This window comes from Mizuhopecten yessoensis, unplaced genomic scaffold, assembly GCF_002113885.1.
Source record: "Mizuhopecten yessoensis strain PY_sf001 unplaced genomic scaffold, ASM211388v2 scaffold11183, whole genome shotgun sequence".
In the NCBI taxonomy this organism is placed as follows: domain Eukaryota; kingdom Metazoa; phylum Mollusca; class Bivalvia; order Pectinida; family Pectinidae; genus Mizuhopecten; species Mizuhopecten yessoensis.
The window spans coordinates 2,132,027-2,148,424 of NW_018408921.1; the positions used below are offsets into that span (position 1 = coordinate 2,132,027).

General features: G+C 34.3%; 1 protein-coding gene across 1 annotated transcript; it reads left to right on the forward strand.

The window, feature by feature from the left end:
• The first annotated feature begins 225 nt into the window (after window positions 1-225).
• On the forward strand, window positions 226-8,929 carry LOC110440502 (serine/arginine repetitive matrix protein 2-like). Its single transcript, XM_021483619.1, has 4 exons — window positions 226-358; window positions 2,341-2,524; window positions 2,931-3,682; window positions 5,900-8,929. The coding sequence occupies exons 1-4, from the start codon at window positions 229-231 to the stop codon at window positions 6,577-6,579; spliced, it is 1,746 nt and encodes a 581-aa protein (XP_021339294.1). The 5' UTR covers window positions 226-228; the 3' UTR covers window positions 6,580-8,929.
• Window positions 8,930-16,398: the final 7,469 nt, after the last annotated feature.

Below are 16,398 nucleotides of genomic sequence, written 5' to 3' on the forward strand. Positions count from 1 at the left end.
TCCGGAACTATTTGCCATACCGTCGGTTCATTCATTACTATGCATTTGTTAGGAAAAAGGTATCTTGATATTCCATATATATTCGAACGTTGTGAAACATTTGAATAAATGTTTGTTTTCATTTTGTACATTAGTATTTATTTCAAATCCAAAAGTAACAAAATTAATTTCAACCAATTAAAAGGCATACATTGCGTAAAAAATCTATGACGCAAAGATGTAAACAATATGGCGGATTCTTGTCGACCCGTTAGTCGCCATGGAAGATACCATGCACCTGGCCACACTATTGATACGAGTGGTCGATACGCAGATGACATTCCGAGCTATTCCACCATAGATTATGTTGATCAAGAAGGTGAATCAGGTTGATTGTCCGTCTATGGTGTTTTTTTCTAATGCAATGTCATCATAGGTCAGATTCGCTTCAAAACATGTTTACCGTCAGTAGTGGGTTCGGTCATCGGTCGGTCAATCCGCAGTGACCAGGTCTGTCATGGATACTTCAAAAACTTGAAAGTCATATAGAAGCCTCACTATTCAATGCATTTTCTTTGCTACAACGACCCAAAGAAACTGACGCAGTTAACACAATAATGTTGACCCAACTCATCAGTCATTATGAATGGAGTGTAACAGGAAAGATAATAGTGCGCTTCCACCTGGGATCGAACCCTCGATTTCCAGGTTCCTAGTCGGACGCCCTACCACTGAGATAAAGGGAAATTCCCCCCAACTCGAAGCTAGAAGGCGACCTTACTCCTATATGTACAATTAAAATCTGCCACAGGAGCTTTCAATTCATATGTAGCCTGAGTTTCCTCTGGCCCCGACACCAGACTTGGACATTTTGGCAGATATATGTCTGGTGTGGTGCAAGACTGACTATGAAAACGTGGAATGCTCCGACACCGTTTGGTATCGGAGAATTATGAGGTGCTGACAACAAAAATATACTATGACACAATGTACACATGCCTCACAGAGATCGATAAATTCCTTCAGTAGAGTCTTCGATTATTAATCGTTAAAAATTTCCCACCTGAACGAACACTATTTTTGTAGGTCACAGGGTGACTAATCAACAAACCGTACTGATCTGGACGGAACGATTAATCTTGTTTAGAAGATTTCTGGACTGCATCTTTTTGTTGATTAGTCACTCCCTGTTACCAAATAGTGTCGGAGAATTCCACGTTTTCATCTTTTTCTTCCATTTACTGCGGCAGATCTCATAGATATGAGTGCAGTTGCCGCAGTTGTAGCATTGCGCTCTGGCCCTACATGTACACCAGACAGCTACCTGTCAAAATGTCTAGTGTCGGGGCCAGTGGAAACTCGGGCTAAATTCATATGGTGGCATATTTCTGTCATCCATTTAGCAAGTTTTGTGTTACAGTACAGGACTTGTTGAGATGATTATCACCAAATCTGGAGTTACTTTGGTTCATTAATTTGACTTTTACCAGAATTTATGTCGGGTGTGTAACTACTTGTATATGATTAAGCAGAATATAGCAGCACATTTCTACGTGTGTTCTTGCATGTGCCAATGATAATAGCGAAACAATTATTCCCTATGAATATCCTTTACAATGAAATAGTAATATTTATTTATATATTTTTTAAGGTTAAACACAATGTGATATATGTCACTTGTTATATAATTACCCTGATAAAATTCAGTTTCACAAGTTGTAAGTTCAACAATTATATGTACATCTATAAACAAGTTACCAAACTCCTGAAATGAAAACCTTCACTGGCCTTCATATTGGATCCAACTTTGGTACCCTCAAATTAAGTGTTCTTGTCAATGAACTGCAGGTTTGTTTCACGAGATCATCACACATTATTCCATCTATCGCACATTCCATCTTGAGGATCAGCTGATTAGTGACAGCCGATCATATTGTCCTGCTAAATGGAACACAAAAGTTGGTAAATTTACATAAATGAAATCATGTAACATAACTTGTGATAATTATCTTAAAAAAGTCTGTCAACATGGCCTTAAGTACAATGATGTAACTTGACGCCAGATAGTAGTATTGATATATATGAATACCTGGTCTCCTCTGTACCGGCCACCGCAACATATAAAAAAAGTCTCGTCTTCAGAAGCTTCTTTATCACAGCTACCCAGTATAAAAAAAAAGCTGTCTGTTATTAAGAAGCTAAATTATAGGTGTAAGCCAGATAAATGCCATCATATCCAAACAGAATCTTTTATGAGAACTATGACCGTAACAGGTCTTATCGACCTTTTACACTAACACACATGTTTAAAATAAAATATTTGTCTCCAGGTCAATAAATTTGTTCTTTTTTTCTGGTCAGATGTTTATAAGCTGAAGCAGCAAGCTGTTGCCATGGATATAGACTCCATGGAGAGGCCAAAAACAAGTACCGGGCGTAGAATTCGTCCCAAATCTAGGATGGGCCGACCTCCTGTGGATCCCAGTCCTGAAGACAATGGACGGCCAGCCTCTCGCATAGGCTATACTCCAGAAACCTACAAAAGGTACTGACAAATTTATGTCATTGCCAGTTCCTGACATTTTGAGAAATATAATGAACTGAATATAATTCAATGGTTTCAAATTGAAAGACATATAATAATTAGAATATGACACTCATATGCTAAATTTTCCTGTATCCGGAAAAAATACATTTCTCATCGTGTAAGCTATCAGAAAGATTAGTCCTACCTGTACTCCCAATCGCTAACTCAGTCATAGCTTGACAATGGGACCAGTCAGTCTTGAATTGAATTGTATGTGTATAAAGTAAAAGTTTGATACAGTTATTACATATTTCCAAACTGATGGATCTGAAGAAAAAAACAGTCCTACTCTTTAAATATTTATGTTATGTACCACTGAATATCCTGTACGATTCTTGTTTTGATTCAATTTCTTGTATTTCAGACACGATTATGATGAATACTCCCGCCAAACTCTTACACTGGACAGCCAGATTAGTTCCGATGATAGCAGTGGACTTAGTCCGCCTATGTCTCCTGCTGGTCGCCAAGGTTCTCCTGTCCAAACGCGACCAAGTCCCGCTGGACATCCAAAGTCACGTGAAAGTCTGTTTGGTGAAAGAAAGGGAATGTCACCATCGAACAGACAACAGAAATTATCTGGGTTTAGAAGTCCAGGATTGACTCCCAGTCCACAACAACGACCTACTTCAGCGAACAGATACCACACATCTCCATCTGAAAATTCCAACAGAAATTCACCAATGGATAAATTTGATCGGTCTTCAGGGGATAGCACTTCTTATTTACAACAAAAGCGAAAAAGTTCTAGTTCAAAGCGTCCTTCCTTTTCTCGAGACTCTAATACGCAAGACCAACCTCTCTTTGGAAATGACAGTTACGGTGAGGATACTTCATCTTACTATCATGAAAGACCACCCTCATCGTCTGAAAATCTTCCGTCATCAAGGGATAATTATGATGGGTATTATATAAACCGTGACACTGGTTATGATCAGAATCCGGAAAGTGAATTTTCACAGAGAAATGAACAACAAATACAAGATAATGTATACAAACAAGGCAACAAGAAACAACGATACTCTGCTCGAACAAAATCGGGAAAGAAGCGTAGACCTCCAGGAAGTGCAAGAAAAAAACAAAATGTGCTTGACACAGAACCGGAATCTGTCATCGGTAAGTTAAAATATCAGCATTTTGGAGTGTTTTTATTTTATTATCTAATTTCATTTTGATTCTGAGTATGTATGGAATTGTAAAAGCTATCCACCAAATTTAAAATGAAATACTGAGGGTATATTTTTTTGTGCTTGGTTACAGTGAGAGATGTATGGCCTGGCTCTGATAACAGAGTTTTACATCCCATTTGACGTTGAGAGTCTTATATAAGGGACCCACTTGATTGAAAATCGGGGGTCCTAGATAAATATTTGGGGTCCTCATATATGATAATTTTCAGAATTAATTTATGTAAATAATTAAATTTTGGTACTGGAATTTTTTAAATTGTCATTTTAGGGGGTTATCATGTGGACACAGGTGTTAAGATTTTTGTAGATACTATATATGTAACACAAAAATTAATGCCATTCATTTCTGCAGTTGCTCAAATCAGGTTGCTTCTCTGTCTATCAGTTGTCTGGCTTTAAAGACACACCTTGCGCAATTCAAAATACTGTCAGTATTGTAAATAAAAATGACACATATATTTTGTGCTGTAGAAGTTTTCTTTTCCAGTATTAAAAATCAAATTACAAGGATCAGACAAGATAATAAATTGATCAGGTATCAATGTATATCTACCAAAAATGAGAACTGTCCTCAATAAAATCAAAGCTTCAAAACTCTTTTAATAAACCTCATATCAAATGTAAACTTATTAAAGAGATCCTAGTATTTACAACTAAATGTAAAGGATAAATACAGTAATGGTAATTTATATACATTGTATATAAAGGAATCACAAAAATGTCTTCTGTACGTAAAAGCTTTCGGTGGATACTCAATGAATATTCAACAAAATTTTACAAGCTTATGCTTGTAAAGGAAAACTCCATATTTGATCTGCAAATAATCAAAGTTGGAAATATTTCATGACTTACAGCTATAGTATGTACACTATTTCTACTTAAGACTTGTTTACCACAAGCATTTGTTTCTGTCAATAAAAATAGTCACGAGAAAAAGAAAATCACACCCTACTCATAAAATATTTTATGAGTAGGGTGTGATTTTTTTTTCTTGTGACTATCTTTATTGACAGAAACAAATGCCTGTGTTGTTTACATACATGTATAGTTTCTTTAACTAGCTATAACACATGCTATTACAGGCATTGTACACATGTAATTTTACTATTGACATACAGATGATGTTTTTCATATTGAATTACAGTGTATTAATTAGTTTTGGTACTTTTTCTGTTGTCCATCAACTCTAATTTTAAATGACCCCAGGCCACTTTTCATAATATTGAACAGAATTTAACCAAATTTTGGTGTTATCATCCTGAGGCCATGGGCATTAAATGGTATACAAATAAAGGGGCTGACACTCCTTGGGGCTGAGGGGCTGGATGGCAAACATCACATAGGCTAATTGATTTACTTAAAAGACATCTTCTCCCAAAGCACTGGATGAATTTTGACCAAATTGTAGTGATGGCATGCTTAGGCCTTGGGGATCAATTTTACAGGTATAGGTGCTGAGCCCTCCTGGTCTCTCTCTTCCCAATCTATAGTTGAACATTTTCATTGATTTAATTTCCATATATTCGCAGTCACCAAAGAGAGTGCAAAATTATATACATGTAACTATAGATACCCCGCGAATACCAATACCATGAATATGCAAAGATAACTAAAAATACCTGTTTACCCTTTTACTGCCAAATAATGGATATAAGATAGGTTTTGAACATCATATTTTTATAACACCTGTAAAATAAATTCCATCACTCAAATACAAAAGCGCCCTTGTGAGTGCAATATTTTTACCTTACAATGTTGTGTGAAAATTAATCCCTGGTAACTATTTCTGATTGCATTGGGGCACCTGCAAAATATTGAGCCCTGCGAAATTAAACCTACATGTACTTGGTAGATTAGCCTTAGTTTCCTCTGGCCCCTGACACCAGACTAAGACATTTTGACAGATAGATGTCTGGTGTGGGCAGACATCTATCTGTCCAAATGTCTAAGTCTGGTGTCAGGGCCAGAGGAAATTCAGGCTATTGGCAAATTATTTTACCGGTAATTTGATTTCCAAAATAATCTGGTGAACGACTGGAGGCCCGAAAGACCTCTTGTTTTTGTGTGTTTGGGTTTCAAAAATAATGCTATCAATGACTTTGAAATTGCTATGTAACTTTGCATTTTTTCCTCCTTTCTTCAGAAAACTTGCCAACTCCTGCCACGATGAGACCTATGTCTTCTCTGACAAGATACAAACTTCTGCCGGCAATTGGTATTCCGCAGGCTCCCCGTCGTGATGAAATTTCTTTAGACTCACTGTCATTAAGAACACAGAAACTGGATTTTAGTAATGATGAAGACCATTCGTCAGGAAAAGAACCACCAACTGCAGGTCACATGACAGAACAGTCTAACTCCCGTCCTCTTTACAGGTCAGAAAGTGATTACTCAGAGGAACGAAGATCAAAAGACATTTCAAGGGATATTGATGTATCGATATCCTCCGACGAACCAGACAGTAGATTATTACCAGGTTATCAGGAATCTGAGGAAACATATAGTAACCATGGTTACCAGAATTTACAGGAGAGTTCCAAATTTACACCTCATAAGTTACCAGCTGAACCATCAGAGGGAGCCACTCGAATTCTTCTGGCTGTGCGTTTACTTGATGGGTCTCGTAAACAACACTACTTCAGAGTCACAGACAGGCTTGAAATGGTGTTACATTTTGCAGAAAACTGTATGAATTGCGATTTGTCGTTGCATGACTTAGTCAGAAATATGCCTCGAATTGTGTACACAGACTTAAATGTGCTGGTTGGAGAGGCGGACTTGGAAGACCGAACTGTTTTATACCTTGAAGAGAAAGACTCATAGCATGTCCGTCACACGAACTTGTGAATACTGGCACGTTGGAGTTCCTCCAACGAATTGTGTATGTTCTTAAACAGTCTATTACCTAGCAGTAGTGTCAGGAGGTGTCTCGAAGTGGCCTTTACTGTTTACTTTAAATAAAGATAAACAAATGTTCTTATTTAACGTCAGATTGGTGCAGTATATTAATGATATCAAGGATCCCTCTACCACCGCCAAAAACTAAAATTAGGAATTCAAAACTTTTCCTAAAAACAGCAATGAAAATATAATGTTCAATCCTCTGAAAAGAAAACTATACCTTGTGTAAAATTTATGAAGAATAATACAAATTAAAAGCAATTAATACAGGGTAATTTTTTATATTTTTACGAGTGGTCAGAGAGTAAAAATTGATCTTGGCCAGACTAGGACTTGAACCCAGGACCTCTGACCACAATACGGTCGCTTGAAGCAATTAAGCTAGTTGATTAGGGACTGTTTCTTGGCCCAGTCCAACTACAGTCATAGTTCAAACAAAATTAAGGGGAGATAACTTTACATGTGGAAAAACTACAATGGAATTCTCTAGTGTTTTGCCTGCAGTGGGATATAGGAATCTTTGAGCTGTGTATCTGTCCATTTAGTTTTGAATGCATGGAATAGCAATATTACCTAAAGGCAGTAATGTACAGTTATGATTCCTAATTCATTTTAAAACAAACTGTAGGTCGTCTTTATCAACTTATTCATCCCTGAAGACACAAGTTTACTCTTCCAATTCAAAGGTTGGAACAGTTCATCATGAACTTTCAGGGGTGAACGAGTTACCTTAAAATAAAGTTATTATGTCAGGTATATGAGCTCGAGGTTCACAATGACATGAGTGTTGTTATTATAAGTTAGTTGCAAGTGCTAGAAAAAACGTACATGATATGTATAATTATCTGATGTTTATTATAAAAAAAACATACCTAAATATGTCATGCCAATTCTTAGTGACGAATGTTACTTTTTTTTTATTCATATCCAAAGATTTTTATTGTGTCAAAATCTCTTTGTAGTCTGTGATATTTAAATTTGATAGTTGTTTTACTGTCAAAAGTTATAATGATATCTTTATACAATAGCTTTTATGTAAAATTTGTATATGTTTAGAATTGTTTGATCTGTTTGTTAAAAGTATTTTGTATTTATTGTGATGCTTTAATTATTGATTTTTGTTCTATTTTTTTTTATTTAAATATCATTGTTTTCAGTGTGTTAACTGAGTTAGCTGATCTGAAAAAAAACACCTTTAAGCAAGTCTGGAATAAACTATATTACTTGAACTGTAAATACCCACTAATAAACCCATGCCTGGTAATAAGCCCACTCATACTATTGTAGTTCAGTAAAAAGCAAATGCTATTCTATTGCCCTATTGTAAGTCCATCCCCCTACTTTTTTTAGTGAGACATGTGTATATTCACTGCATAACTATAAGTGAACCAGAAGAATCTACTTACAATAATATACACTAGAAATTCAGTTGTTTCAAAACAATAAGTAGGAATATACATATTTTTTTAATAGTTTTTTGCTGTAGAGAAGTTTCAGATTAATTTACCTTACAGTGAAATGTATTACTTAAGAATGGTATTGCATGTAATTCCATGATTATGTTTTATCATCAGTGAAACCTTATTGAGATTATCTTTGTGAACCAGCTTTATAAAATTTTCTTGATTTTCCCTTTTTGAAGTAACTGACAGCAGTAACTGACTGCAAAAAAAAAAGAAAAAAAAGAAAAATAAGATAAAAAAAACATACTATTTCTACCTTATGCCTATTCTCTAAATTTGCAATGATTTTTGCAGTATATTCAACATCAGCTATTTTCCCAAATAATTGTCTGACTCTAAACAAAATACAAATTATGTATTTAAATTTGTAGTAACAATTCTTAAGGAATATTCTGTGAAATTTGTGTATGTCATTTTATTCTAGCTACATCCTGTTCACCTTTTAAATTCTTCTTGCTAGTATTTCAAAACAAAATAGTTTTTCTTGAAATCAATTTTGATATTTCAAATCTTTTTCAATATTGTCACCAAGGTATAGCAGTATAATGTATTAGTTGTCTTTGTTTTGTATTCCTTGAGTTACTTGAAATTTGTTCGTAAACACATCCCAAAAAATAATTCAGGTACTTTCCTAAAGCAGCCACAGCATTACATAACAACAAAACAAAAACACATTCCATCTGTCATATTTATACGCATATTATGGTATGGCGTCGTCCATCAGGCCGGCTGGCTTAAACTTTTGTTTGTCCGGCAATCTCCTCCTACATTTTTTGACCGATCTCTTTGAAACTTGGTATGCATTTGAATCATGATATGAAGTTGTGTTTCCCTTAAAAGAATTTTGATTCGACAATTTTTTCAAAAGTTATTGCCCTTTGTTCATTTCAATATTTGATTTTTTGTCCGGCAATCTTCTCCTACATTTTTCAACAGATCTCTTTGAAACTGAGTAGGCTAAATAATCATGATAGGTTGTTGTGTTTCCTTGAAAAGAATGTTAATTCGACAATTTTTGCAAAAGTTATTGCCCTTTGTTCATTTCAGTATTTGATTTTTTTGTCCGGAGATTTTCTCCTACATTTTTTACAGCATGTCAGCTAACCACTCTTAGAATGATGCAGATCTTATTTCAATGTAAGAAAGTATATAACACTATATGGCATTCGACCGAGGTACTCTTGTTTTGTATGGAAAGTGCTTAAAAATGGAAAATCACCAAGAGGTTCACCATCGTACTTTTACATGTTATTATTTAGTCATGCCAGTCCCATTGAGTACTGTATAATACCGGGGAATTTTTGACCCTCTGGATTAAATGAGGGTGAATGTATCATTACAGTAACGTTTGTCAACAACATGATTTACATGGTAATTAAACAAGAAAGGCGAAATTAACACTGGGTGAATTTGGATTTCACAGGGGAAGGGCAAAAGTGTGACTGTGCGAAAACTTCCCAGTATACAGTATGTTGGAAATCACACATTGTCTGTAATAGAAGCATTATATTGTGATAGATTGTTTTATTTGTTTATTGTTACTTTAAAAATTGTGTTTTCTAGCGTCATTGATTCATGCTGTGTATGTGCCATAATGTTGATAATGTTATTGTTTTGTTATTGTATACATATTTGTTTGTTTAGAATTTGTTTATTTTTTGTCCATTCCTTCAAATCTGGATGACCTGACTTTACATTAAGGTCCATGATCGAGCCACACAGATTTGAAATTTCCTAAAAATCTGTTTTTAGCTTGTATGCCTGTGATAATGTATACACTGTGTCATATGTATAAGAATGCATGGGTGGGTATTGCATGCAATTTCCACATTGCAATATATTGCAGTCTTTAGGCTGTACATGTATTGCAATACATGTATATCACAATGTATTGTATTCCTAGAAATTCTGTAGGTTTTTATGTATCTTCATATATAAATTACATGAAAAGTGATTAAATGTTCACTTGCTAATTGAAAATTATATGTACTGGTATATAGTTGTAGCAGTTAAGGATCCCTGTCCCACTGGAACTCCCCTTAAGTTCTGTTTGGATATAACTGAAGCACAGTTGGGTCAGGGCAATTCTGTTGATCAGGTACGTAGCTATTAGCTAGCTCAATCAGCTTTTGCGAGGATACAACAATATGAAGACCAGGATTCAAATTCCCATCTTGTCCCGAAGGATTTTTCATTTTTTGGCAGTGGTACGGGGATCCTTAAAACACCAAGCAAGCTAAATTTGGATAAAATTTATCAAATCTCACTGCTATTTCTGTAAGATTATTTCAAAATTGTGTTAAAAACCTCCAAAAATTGGTGAACAATTTAATTATTACAATAAATTGCTAAATCATATTGCAATACACAAATAACTCATTAAATATACTGCAATCTAGCTGTTGGTATTAATTGCCCATCCTTGAAAGATAACATGGAATTTTTGTTCACATCTTCGTGTAGTTATATGACATCATGACGGGTGCCACATGTACATGTGGTGAACAACGAAAACAACCTTCTGAAACACCTCTTTATGCCTCAATCTTTCACAAAGTTTTCTCGATTCCTCCTGTTGTCTATTTAATCGGCTGCAGAATCTTTCTTTAGTGTTGACACTATGGTAATATTGTTTTCCGAACGAAGTGTGTTCAAAATCTGCTAAAAAATAATGAATTAATATGCGATTCCAGACCTGTGATGATTATTTGAAACCTTGCATGCTAATTGGCATGAAATACGTTGTTTTCGAGATACATTTTTCCCTCCGGATTCTACAGGATTTTAGATATGCATGTCACGTGTATTTAATAAACTGGTAAACATTGGTAATCTGACACAAGTTGAAGCAATATCCAAAAACACTGGTGTGCAGTTTTCTTTTAACTGCATACCAGACGAGCGGGTACTTTTCAGTTCATTTAGGAGGTGAAATATCAGTCATTTCCATCAAAATTTACCAATCCTACACTGCGATGAAATTAACTAAGTACTGATATATACCTTAATACTGAAAGCATACCCCCTATGTACCACATGACAACCAAATCATGTGACATTTTTTCCAGAATCTTGTATCTTAGATAGGACGTAATGGCTTTGAACAAATGTACATGTACACATGCCATATTTCACTCCATATTTCGCAAAATATTCCGTATCACAGTTTAATTTTGTAGACTAATAGTAGCATATACTGCATGATATTACACAGATCTTGCCAAAATTCTTTCCTTGATAACAATGATGTATTGATTCATGTTTGATGTGTTTGTATGTATATGACATTTGACAAAGTATATGGCTCTAGCTTAGCTCTCTACACAAGTCATATATCTGTTGTATTTGTTAAACAGATTTGTTGTCATATTCTGTGGTACCTTTTTTGGCCGGCAGATTTTTGGACAATATTTTGTTTGAGATTCAAAAGTACATATGATCTTACATTATGATTATCTGCTTTCAATAAATGATCACAAATTTCGGTTACAATGTGATTGCTAATTTCTGCAAGGGTTTTGATTTCACAGATTTTAAGAATGTATTACAAATCACAAATTCATAAATATTTGCATAGTATTCTGATGTGAGAAATATACAGTTAACATACCATGAACAATACATGTGTATTTGTTTTCATGATTATACCCCCCTGCAATGTAGTTGGGGTGGGAGTATACTGGAATTTGGTTATCCGTCGGTCTGTCAATCTGTAGTCACCATATTTTGTCTGCACAACAGTTTCAGTTGAATTTCATGAAACTTCACTGATGCAGTCAACACCATCTGACAATTTATGCATCTGCGATTATTTTTTTGTTCCAGCTGTTTTCATGAGAGTCGTGCCTCATAGTTTGTAAACATTGTTTGCACTACTCATCTCTAGTACCGCACAATTCAATTTGAATGCCACTTGGTACACAAATGAGATATCAATGTCTATAAATTGGTATTACCTCCCCTTATCAGGGAGTTATGCCCCTTAGCTTAAAAAAACATCCACACTACTGCACACGTTTAAATGTTTTAAGTTTAAACCTGTAATACTTAAATGCACAGAGAAGATTTAAATATGGTATATAAATTTAAGTTACCTTAGCTACTTATGGAAGTGAAACCTTTTTTATATTTCAAAATGTTCTCCAAAGAACTATTTCAACAGTCTTGATGCAGGCGGGAGGTATCAATCCGACATTCTTGTGACAGTTAAGTTTAGTTAAGCGTTATCTTTGAAATTCTACAGTCTTAAATTGTGAATTGATGTAAACAGTACCTACCTCAACAAAATAGAATGTTATCATTGTTTACTTGTGAAATTATTCTGATTATGTATCTTCTTGATATTTTCACAAGCTATAGCTTAGCTGACCAATGGTCATCTGTGTATGAAAACAATTTACATAAAGGGCAGTGAAAATATTCACCAGCCATACAAGTATATGATATAGAGTCAGAAATTGATTTACACTATTCAGGAGTTAAGCAGTAAAGCTAAACCAGACTTTTTTTTATTTCTGGTCCTTTATCAGACTTATATGAAATATTTGAAAATTTTAATTATTTTAAATACCATATATCTGTTTTATAATAATTTTTGTAATATTTGTATATTAATTTATTGAAACCAATACTAGAGATTTATATATATGTACATATGTTGCTGCCATGACCGATTATGAAATATTGGAAATAGTTTAATAATTTATTGATTTTTCTACGATTTCACAACCAAGTTGTGAAAAGTTTAGTTAGAAAATTTAACTTGAATATACATTACATTGATTACTTATTGAATACAATTTCTATTTGAAGTTGAAATTCATAGATTTCTGAGTGTTAGGTTTAGTAAAAAATAAATTAAATGGTAGTTACCTCCCTTGCTTGTGACTAATGTCAAATAATTTGACGTATCTATAATAATCATGTCTCAATTTTTCTATAAAAAGAAATAGATTTCTGAGTGTCTGCTCTAGTACAAAACCAATTAACTGGTAGTTACCTCCCGTACTTAAGACTTATTTTATTACGCCCATCAAATTTGACGAAGTATTATGGTATGGGGTTGTCTGTGCGTCCGTCCGGCGTAAACTTTTGTTTGTCCGGCAATTTCCTCCTACATTTTTCGACCAATCTCTTTGCAACTTGGTATACATTATAATCATGATATGAATTTTGATTCAGCAATTTTTACAAAAGTTATTGCCCTTTGTTCATTTCAGTATTTGATTTTTTGTCCAGCAATCTTCTCCTACATTTTTTGACGGATTTCTTTAAAACTTAGTAGGCTAAATAATCATGATAGGTTGTTGTGTTTCCCTGAAAAGAATTTTGATTCAACAATTTTTGCAAAAGAAATTGCCCTTTGTTTATTTCAGTATTTGATTTTTGTCCGGCAATCTTCTCCTACATTTTTCAATGGATCTCTTTGAAACTTGGTATACATTATGATCATGATATAAAGTTGTGTCTCCCTAAAAAGAATTTTGATTCAACGATTTTTGCAAAAGTTATTGCTCTTTGTTCATTTCAGTATTTGATTTTTGTCTGGAGATTTTCTTCTACATTTTTTATAGCATGTCAGCTTGCCACTCTTAGAATGATGCAGATCTTATTCCAATGTAAGAAAGTATATAACACTGTATGGCATTCGGTGGGCGTACATTGTTCCGCCCCGCGGCACTCTTTGTTTAAAATGTAATATGTTAGGATCTCAATACTAGTTCTACAATGTACTGAAGAGATATGACTTTGCTATCCTACCTAAGGTGTGAACGGTCAGTCAGTCAATTTAACCATTATTTATTTATAGAAGTCCAATAAAGAATTATTTAGTATATGTGGGTCTTCATATAGACATAGATACGAAATTCCCCAATGAATAGGTAACAAAACTTCTTGGCTACGTTAATTTTGGCATGTATTTTTTTCTACACATTTGCTAATATTATGTATCTATATACCATGGAGCTGTCATACCAATCCCATTTCTATGAAATTTTCAAGTGGAAATATTTATTTCTTTATCAGTTTTTTCTGTATCATTGTAATGAGATTATTCATTTCTACCATTACAACGGAGTATCATTAAAATATTAAAAGAAAGCAGTAACATTTTTTGTAACAGATTTAATAACACATAATTATGTCTTGTTAGAAAAATAATTTGATGCAACTCAAAAATTATGAGAGAAAATTTTAGACTCATTCACTGACGTGTTTTAGGCATGATCAAGATAATAAGATTTTACCCAACTGAATTGTAATTTTTATATCTTTCATGTATGAAAACCTTGCTATCATTAGCTTTATAAATTTCATTTACTTTTTCCCTTCAATTATATTTTATATTGAAATATTTTGGTAAATAATACTTCACTTCTTCTCCGTATATTTAAGCATTGAACTGCTTTCAGTTGGCATTCATAGGCATCTTCATTGAATTTGCCTTTGTCCAGTTGGAATTCATATTGCCTATGAAAAATGAAAAAAATCAATTACACTTTTTGTTATTTGAGATTTAGTTTAAATAATGTTTGTATAGTGTATGCTTGTTCATTGAATAGAACAGCCATCGCCTGGGAATGGTCAGTAGTATCCAACGAAACAATTATGATGTCAACAATCGGTCCATGGCATTCATAGCCTACATGAACGCCAACTGAATTTGGTAGAGTTATATAGTGGCAATGCCAATCGATGGTAAATATAATTGTATGTTTGTTGATGTTTACAAACTGATATTGCCTTGTAATGTAAATAAAAAAAGTATTTGAAGCTTCAAGATGATATTTTTACACATCAAAATCAATTTCACAATATTTTCTGTGTAACATTTTTTACTACATTCCTCTTAACTGTTATTAATAAGTCAATTCAAATTTGAAATATTTTAACCAGCACTTGATTGTGTAGAGTCGTCCCCTGTGGTAAATATGCACTCGCTGAACAAGCTTTGTTGTATGTTTGAAATATGTCGCCTGTGCTAAAGACATTCCACAAGCACAGGTATTTGTGTACCAGGTAACGCCAGTTACCTGTGTTGCACAAAAGATGTTTAAGGCTAGTTCTTTGTGCTTTTTATATATCTACATGTACTTATATGTTGAACATGCATTGCTGCAGTTGAATGTAGCTATATATTCTGAATAAAAGTGTCATACTATTTCAGTCTTAAAATCCTTAATACTGTCTATAGCATTGAGTCCCATTCTGCATGCTGTTCTTCTGGGAGTCAGATCCTGTTTATACAATGTTGAATCCTCCGGGTGATCGATCCTGGTTCAAGGATATTTCTAACTTAATTTGGTAAAAATGTTTTATATAGTATGAAAGGATATGATTTTTTTAAATATCAACAAATATTATTTCCCCTACTCAGCCTCTGCCCTATATCCTGTGGAGCCACAACTTCCATTTATACGTTAGGTTCATTTCGCGCAAGAATGAATATATCCCAGAGTGCTACTGGCTAAATGTCATTATTTGACATCTGAACCCCCATGACGTTGAAAATAGGTCAAGGTCATTTTATTGATGAAACTTTGTACTATTCTATCTCAGCATGCTATTGGCCAACTATGATCACCTTGGCACTCTTTAGTATTAGGAAGAGGTTGTTTAAAGATTTTTACACATTTGAACCCTGTGACCTTAATGTAGATCACGGTCATTTACAGGAGGAAACATTATTCAACTCTATCCCGGGACCTCCTGGTTATACAGTTTAAAACATCTTGAATATTTGACCCCTGTGACCTTAAAAATAGGTAAAGGTCATTTACTGGAGGACACTTGATAAGACTCTGTACAAGCATGATACTTGTCAAATATCATCACCCAGGGCCTCCTGGTTATGCAGGATTTTTTTTTATATATTTGACCACTGTGGCCTTGAAAGTAGGTCAGTCATTAATTGGAGGACACTTTATAGCACTCCATCCCATCCCTGGTACCCACTGGCCAAATTCAGAAGTTGTTTAAAGGGTTTTAACACATTTGACCCTTGTGATCATGCAAGCAGGCCAAGGTCATTCACATGAGGAAATCTTATAGCAAGCCATGTAAGGTACCTACTGGCCAAGTACTATCACTGTGGGCCTCATGGTTGTTCAGATTCTTTTTTTTTAAAGTCTTTTATATCTTTAATTCCTGTGATCTTGAAAGTAGTTCTATGTCATTTATTTGACAAAGCTTTATAGCAATTCGTTCTTGGTACCTACTGGTCAAACATCATGACCCAAGGTCCTCCAGTTCTAAGAAGCAGTCAATTTTAATGAAA

Coding starts and splice junctions, on each gene's coding strand:
- LOC110440502 (XM_021483619.1), top strand. CDS start 229: ATGGCGGATTCTTGTCGACCCGTTAGTCGCCATGGAAGATACCATGCA. Junction 2,525..2,930: donor ACTCCAGAAACCTACAAAAG/GTACTGACAAAT, acceptor CTTGTATTTCAG/ACACGATTATGATGAATACT. Junction 3,683..5,899: donor AGAACCGGAATCTGTCATCG/GTAAGTTAAAAT, acceptor TCCTTTCTTCAG/AAAACTTGCCAACTCCTGCC.